General features: G+C 40.9%; 1 protein-coding gene across 1 annotated transcript; it reads right to left on the reverse strand.

Annotated features, from left to right (window-relative positions):
- Positions 1-2,299: 2,299 nt before the first annotated feature.
- LOC132630247 (uncharacterized) lies at positions 2,300-3,815 on the reverse strand. The gene is made up of 2 exons (XM_060345835.1): positions 3,118-3,815; positions 2,300-3,050 (listed from the first exon to the last, which is right to left on the reverse strand). The coding sequence occupies exons 1-2, from the start codon at positions 3,813-3,815 to the stop codon at positions 2,300-2,302; spliced, it is 1,449 nt and encodes a 482-aa protein (XP_060201818.1).
- Positions 3,816-7,932: the final 4,117 nt, after the last annotated feature.

Raw genomic sequence — 7,932 nt, forward strand, 5'->3', positions numbered from 1 at the left:
AAGCTAATTTAGAGTCATTATCCGAGACTAAGTAATATAAACTCACCATTATTTGTAAATCATGAAATACATTGGATCGTTACTTGAGCGTAGTTTCCTTTATATCCATTCTTGTGGCCATTGATCATTTTACCTGCTTTCTAGGTTAGTTTACAGTTCCACATTAGTTATAATTTTCTCCAAAAACCAAAATATTATCTATCGTTTGGCTTAGCTTAGTAAGTGAAAGTTACTTACTTTCTGAATCGCCTAGTATATTGTTCCCTGTGGGATCGACCCCGACTCATAGTTGGGTAAATTATATTGCATACGACCGTGTACACTTTCTCTTTGAGGAGTGGATTTGGACGTTATCAGGGGGATTTAAGAACGATCCCTAACCCGGACCCTTTTACATTAGAAGCACAATCTGTGTAAAGAGCCCAGACTCCCGTACTAGTCCCCGAGGTAAGAAGCGTTTTCTTATCGACCTCGGAGATCATGGCCGGTGCAAAATCAGCCACGAAATCCACCAATATTTGGGATTTGATCGCAGTTCAGGGTTTGTACTCAATATCATACCTGTTAATCTCCACATCCCACTTTGCTAGTCGGCCTGAGAGTTCGGGTTTATGCATGACATTCCTTAAGGGGTACTACGTTACGACGCATATGGGATGACACTGAAAGTATGGTTTTAATTTTCTAGATGCACTCAATAAAGCCAAAGCGAGTTTTTCCAAATGTGGGTACCTGGTTTCGGCGTCACCCAGGGTTCTACTTACATAGTAAATCGGATATTGCGTACCTTTCTCCTCTCGAACCAGGACACCGCTCTCTGCTATCTCGGATACCGTCAAGTATAGATACAACTGCTCGTTCGCTTTTGGCGTGTGGAGTAGAGGCGGACTTGATAAGTACCTTTTGAGTTCTGTTAAGGCCATCTGACATTCAGGGGTCCATGCAAAGTCAGTCTTTTTCTTTAGCAACGAGAAGAACCGATGACTCTTGTCCGAGGATCTGGAGATGAATCGGCTTAGGGCAACTATCCGTCCTGTCAATCTTTGTACCCCTTTGATGTCATTGATCACGGTGATATCTTAAATTGCTTTTATCTTATCGGGGTTGATTTCAATCCCCCAATTTGATACCATGAATCCGAGAAACTTACCTGATCCGACTCCGAAAGCACATTTTTTCGGGTTCAGCGTCATGTTGTACTTTCTTAATATGTAAAGTTTCTTGCAAAAATTTCAAGCGGTCCTCTGCTCGCAGGGACTTATCGACCATGTCATCTATATAAACTTCCATGGATTTCCCTATTTGGTGTTTAAACATGCGGTTGACTAAACATTGATAGGTGGCATCGACATTTTTTCACCGGCATTTTTTAAGCTGAAGGGCATTACTTTATAACAATATATGCCAGACCTAGTTATGAAGGAGGTTTTTTCTCGATCCTCCGGGTCCATTTGTATTTGATTGTACCCAGAGTAGGCATCGAGAAAACTCAACGTGTCGTGACCAGTAGTAGCGTCGATCATGCGATCGATGCTGGGCAAAGGAAATGAATCTGTCGGGCAGGCCTTGGTTAAAATCTTTTTAATCTACGCACATTCTAAACGTATTCCCCCTTTTAGACACTACTACAACGTTAGCTAACCAATCTGGGTATTTTACCTCTCGAATGGACTCTATATTAAGGAGCTTGGTTACCTCGTCCTTGACGAATGCATGTTTTACCTCGGGCTGTGGCCTCCGCTTTTGTTTGACAAGAGGAAAACTCGGATCCAGGCTCAACTTGTGTGTCGTCACATCCGGTGGAATACCTGTCATATCTAAATGGGACCAAGCAAAGCAATATGAGTTATTTTTAAGAAACTCAATAAATGTTTTCCTGAGCTCGGGGGTTAACCCCATGCCCAGGTATACCTTCTTCTCTGGTAGATAGACGAACAGTGTGACTTGCTCAAGTTCTTTGATTGTGGACTTAGTGGCATCAGAATCATCGGGCACCACAAAGGTTCTCGGTACTCTGAATTTTAACTCTTGGTCTAGTGTGTCTTTATTTCGATCTTTCGAAGATTTCGGGATCGGGATCTGTGATTGCTATTTGGCAATCTTCCATTCGTTCCGATCTGGCGCCTTTATAGTCTAAACAAATTCTTCAACCGCGAACATTTCTTTTGCGGCCTGTTTCACCACGGACGGTTTTGATACCTTATGGGGTAGGGAACTTCAATACCTGATGCATAGTTGAGGGGACCACTCTTACGAGGTGAATCCACGGTCTGCCCCGCAGTGCATTGTATCCCATGTCTCACTCTATCACATAAAATTTTGTCTGCTGCGTAGTTCCTGCCATATTGATCGGTAAAGTGATCTCACCCTTCGTCGTCTCGCATGCCATGTTGAATCCGTTGAGGACCTGTATTGCTGGCACAATCTGATCTAGTAGTCCCAGCTGTTCAATGACTCTCCATCGGATGATATTACCCGAGCTACCAAGATCAATTAGCACACGTTTAATTCTAAATTTATTAACAAGGACATATATTACCAGTGCGTCGTTATGCGGCTGGGCGATGCCTTCCATGTCCTCGTCATCGAACGTGATGGGACCATCGGGGTCATCATTTCGGATATGCTTTTCCCTCGTTATGGAAATTTTGGTGCGTTTTACAACCGGCCCAATGGGAACGTCAGTTCCTCCCATGATCATGTGTATCACTTGCTGAGGATCTTCTGGCCTATCCTGTTTGTTGGAATCCAGGTTCTTGAAATGGGTTTTTGCTCGTTCACTTAGGAATTCTCGAAGATGACCCAAATTGAACAGACGAGCGACCTCCTCTCTCAGCTTCCGACAATCCTCTGTCTGATGGCCGTGAGTATGATGATACTTACAAATAAGACTTTTATTCCGCTTCTCTAGATCAGATTGGATTGGACTTGGATGTCTTGTTTCTTTGTTTCGGATAACGGTCGCCGCGATGGTTGCTACATCGACGCAAAAGTTGTACTCGGATAACCTTGGAGTTTTTCTGTTTCCCGGGGCTCTATCGATAGCATTTCTGTTTATCAATCCACGACTACTTTAGCCTCGATCATTCCTTCAGTCATTCCTCCTATCATTCTTGCCTGATTTGCTGTTGCACCCGTTTCCCCTTCGATCGAGTGGGTAAGGCATACGACGATCTGGAATCCCGATCTACCACTCTTCTCAATCGATCACTCCCTTTGCCGGAATGCCATGATACTGAAGCAGCCCTCAGAATTTTATCATCTTCGACCCTGATCTTCGACTGATACCTGTTGTGTACATCAGCCCAGGCGATCGCTGGGCATTCTATTAGATTTTGCTTTAGCTCCATAGATGTGATCGAGCTCCTTGAATTGATCCCTTGGGTGAAAGCCTGAACGACCCAATCGTCAGTGACTGGGGGTAAGTCCATATGCTCCATTTGAAATCGAGCCACAAACTCGCGGAGGGTCTCGTCATCTCGTTGCTTGACGTTGAACAAGTCCGATTTTCGTGTTTCGACCTTGATGGCCCCGGCATGGGCCTTGACGAAAGCATCAGTGAGCATGGCAAATGAATCAATTGAATGCTCGGGTAAGTTATGATACCAAATCATCGCCCCCTTTGACATGGTTTCCCCAAATTTCTTAAGTAGCACTGATTCCCTTTCGTCATCGGCGAGATCATTGCCCTTAATAGCATATGTATATGCAGTCACATGTTCATTTGGGTCCGTCGTCCCATTGTACTTCGGGATATCGGGCGTGCGAAATCTCTTAGGGATTTTAATCGGTACCGCACTTGGCGGGAATGGCATTTGAACAAATTTTTCGAATCCGGTCCCTTCAACACTGGTGAAGCCCCCGGAATATGATCGACCCTCGAGTTGTAGTTCTCCACCGTCTTGTCATTCGCCTCTATCTTCTTTTATCCAGACTCGACTCGTTTAGTCAATTCTGCGAGCATTCTTATCAATTCGCTGCTTTGCCCGGGGTGGTTCTCGTCACCCCATGGGATGTGTCTTTCCTCCATATCCTAGGTCTGTTCTGATGAGAAAATATCGGGTGCCTGACCCCGATTTTGCAATTGTGCTATGATCTCTTGCTGGGCCTGCAACTGAGCCATGGCCATGTCTAACTGGTTTTAGAGTTGTTGCAGCATGACTCCGTTATTCTCACCGGCCGGTACGTTTCCCACCGATGATCCAACTTGAACAGGGTTAACGGGGGGCGCGTTGTAGTTTGGTACGTCTCCGTCGTCATGCTCGTGATGGCTCGGTTCCACTTGGAAGTTGACAGAATGGGAATCCGACATTTCTGGTATACCTGAAATCAAACCTTAAAGAATAAGTGTAAAATATCGAGCGTAACCAGAATGTTGTATTGAACTGCCACTACTATCTAAGGCTCCACGGTGGGCGCCAAACTGTTTAACCTTAAAACAGAGAACAATTAAATTTATGTGTGACACCAAATATATGTGGCAAATTCAATTCAAGATTAAATTGCGAGATGAGTCAATAAGTAAATAAAGAAGCAGATCTGACCGAATATTTATTATGTCAAGCCTCGGGTATAGAAACCGAGGTCGATATCCTATGCTGAACACGGACATGATGAATAATGAAAATGAACTCAAGAACAAAATGGAGATGAACTTAAATGATTCTTTACTCTTTTTGATATGAACTCTTTCTTTCTTTCTGTTGCCAACCCCTTCAATGGATGAGAACCTCCTCTTTGTATAGTAGAGGAGTCCCAACCCTAGTACAATTCTAAATAAAGGAAAGAAATCTGGTGACAGCTGTTGCCGAGATCGACGCCGAAATATCCGGTTGAGGGCAGATATTTCGGTCTTCTCCTTATGGCAGTTAACCGCTCTTCCTTTATCACCTCATCCCAGATCGAGCTCGATGCCTCGTTCCCGATGAGCCGAGCATAACCATGACAACGGGAAATCGAGCATGTCCGTATCCTCGGTTTTACCCGTATACAAACTTATTTTTATTTTTATTTTTATTTTATATTATATATACGATTCATTTCCTTCCTATCATTATATCTTTTAGTACAAAAAAAAAAAGGCAAATGGGGAAGGGAAGTTTGCTCGTACTTCTAGTCCAAGTATTACACACCATGCTTTAAGTTTGAAAGAGCGAGAGCTAATGAAGAATAATGATCAATAGTTTACTTTGTGTTTATTTGCTTAAGCTATCAAGCACTTTAATATACTCTAGTTTTTAATTATATTAGTTTGTGTTAAAACAAGTTGGACTTTGTGCTCAACTTAATCTAAAAAAATAGCTCATAAAGTGATGATGGTTGTATTTTTTTTTTTTTTTTATAATAGTAGAATTTATAAGTGATGATGGTTTAAAATCATATAAGGAGATAACAATTTTTTTAATGACGCACGTAGGATTTTTCACAAGCAATGCTAATATTTAAAGAAGTGAACAAATAGATAATTTATTATAGTGATAAACGGTGTCAATTTAAGTTAAATGATAAAAAAAAATGATCTGAATTTTTATTCTCAAATATCTTGTATTAAGTTTTTAGCGATCTCCTATGAGAAGAATCATATGACTAAAATATAATGAAACATAAAACCAAATGTTCCCAAAAAGATACATGTAGTTTACATCCTCACTGTGAAACCAAAATTGTATTATAATTTTTTTTTGGCACCCGTCTAAAACAAACAATATTATTACATCATGTTAAGAGTATTTTTGATTTGTTTTAGCCCAACGGTTGATATCAGAGCCAATAAATCAACGAGACAAGAAGTTGACAGAGTAAGGTGTGGGGCCTCGCCTAGTGCCTTTTCCCATCTACGAGTCGGTTTTCTACCTTTACATGTAGGTCGTTGCTTTCAAGATGCATACAAAAATAAATTCAATGGGCCGGGTTTGTGTCACGACCCGACCAGGGGCCATGACAAGTACCCGGGGCTAATCATCGCGTACCGCTCATACTGCTAGTAATCATACTCATCCTGCGATCGTTCATTAATCTCATGCTTATAATCATTGGGAAACCATTTCCATTTTGAAACATACTTACCTTTATATACATAAGCCCTTCGGCTATCAAAATAATATACATACCATAAGGACATCGTGAGACCATACTACTCACACATACATATCTACGAGCCTCTATTAGAGTACTAGACATATGGACGGGACAGGACCCCGTCGTGCCCAAAAGTATTTACACAAAATAATAAGCAATGGCACCTCCGGAACAATGGAGTGCTCTCAAAGTATGCTGACAACTCCTATGAATCTGGATCACCTCTCTGTCTACCTGTGGGCATGAACACAGCGTCCAAAGAAAAGGACGTCAGTACGAATATTGTACTGATTATGTAAGGCATAAACAATAACGATACATCAATGAAATAGAGGGATATCAAATGAAGAACAATCTGTGACTGACTGTCAAGTTTAATAGAAATAATGCATGCTGACTTACTTCATAAACATCCTCATCATATCATGTATACATATATATATATATATGTATAAGCTGCCCGACCATATACGTACGGTGTGATCATCATTAGCCTGCGTCTAGGCCTCCCGCGTCCAGGGTAACCATCTCATGCCGCCCACAAGTGGTGTCTGCCCATGCCATCTAGACATAGTGTATACGCTGCCCGCCTTAGCGGTGTCTGGCCGGCCACATAGGCGCGGTGTAATGTCATAATCATGTACTCATCATAACGCATACATAGAAAATCAAAACAACTATACTTTTTTGGGGTGACATAAGGTCGTGAACCCCCGATTCCATTATGGAGCATTCATAAGCATTCTGCCTCACCTTGAAGGAATTAGCATATAAGGTGAGTGTATACAATAAACAACATCAATGAATCATAGTCAGAATCATTAGCTTTAGGATCTCTAGACTTAACTTATCATCATCACTATCATGCTCATAACATATCTCGTTTCTCCATCTCATGTGAAGCTCTTTCTAATCATAGACTCATAATCTCCGGGGTGTAAGAAAGTCATGGGAAAATAGGAGAATTCATGCCATTGGAGTCATTCCTTAGAAGAAAGGGACTATCCTCACATACCTTTTCGTTTAGTTATTCTATCACTTGATCGTTCTCCTTCAACGCTCACGTTTCAACCTTCAAGAGAGTTCGTATTATCATTAACTAATCAATTACACGAACATTCTCAATTAAAGCTAGAGAAAATTAGGAAGCATTTATTTTATTTATACAACTTTCCCCATATTACATATCAACTCCCAAACATCTATAATTACATTCACAACATCATAAGCAACAATCTTCATACACTTACATTATCCATATTTCACAATTTCACTTCAATCCATCCATAATCATGGTCATAGTACACTAGTACGTTTTCTCACATATAATGCTTATCCCATGTCCTTAATGTCATTTATAACATCCTTATAATCACAACATATCAAAAATCATGATTCATTTCAAACTACTACTGAAAAATGCCACTGTTCTCATATTCATGACCCATTTCCTATCTCCTTCTACAATCCAAGTATTTCAACCTCTCAATACCTTAAACAACATGGAATGATCATAAAACTTACCTTAGATAGTGTGGGAATGAGTCTTGAGTGGAAATACTTCACTTGAGCCAAAACCCTAGTTCACTTCCAATGGGATTTCTTGACTTGGATGAACTCTAATGAGTTTCTTACACTTGATTTCCTTGGTTTGATGAAGTTGATCATAAATCTTTCTTGAGTTCTTGTGGAAGAAGTGTGGAGAGATTTCTAGAGAGTTCTTGAAATGGAGTGAGAAAATGAAATGAAATAAATGAGGTTGAGGTCCCTTATATCAATTTTAAAATATGTCCCGACTCGGTTTCACGGACCAACATACGGTCCGTATCTTTTTTATGGAACGTATGTCTGGCC

This window comes from Lycium barbarum, chromosome 3 (genome assembly GCF_019175385.1).
Source record: "Lycium barbarum isolate Lr01 chromosome 3, ASM1917538v2, whole genome shotgun sequence".
Lineage (NCBI taxonomy): Eukaryota > Viridiplantae > Streptophyta > Magnoliopsida > Solanales > Solanaceae > Lycium > Lycium barbarum.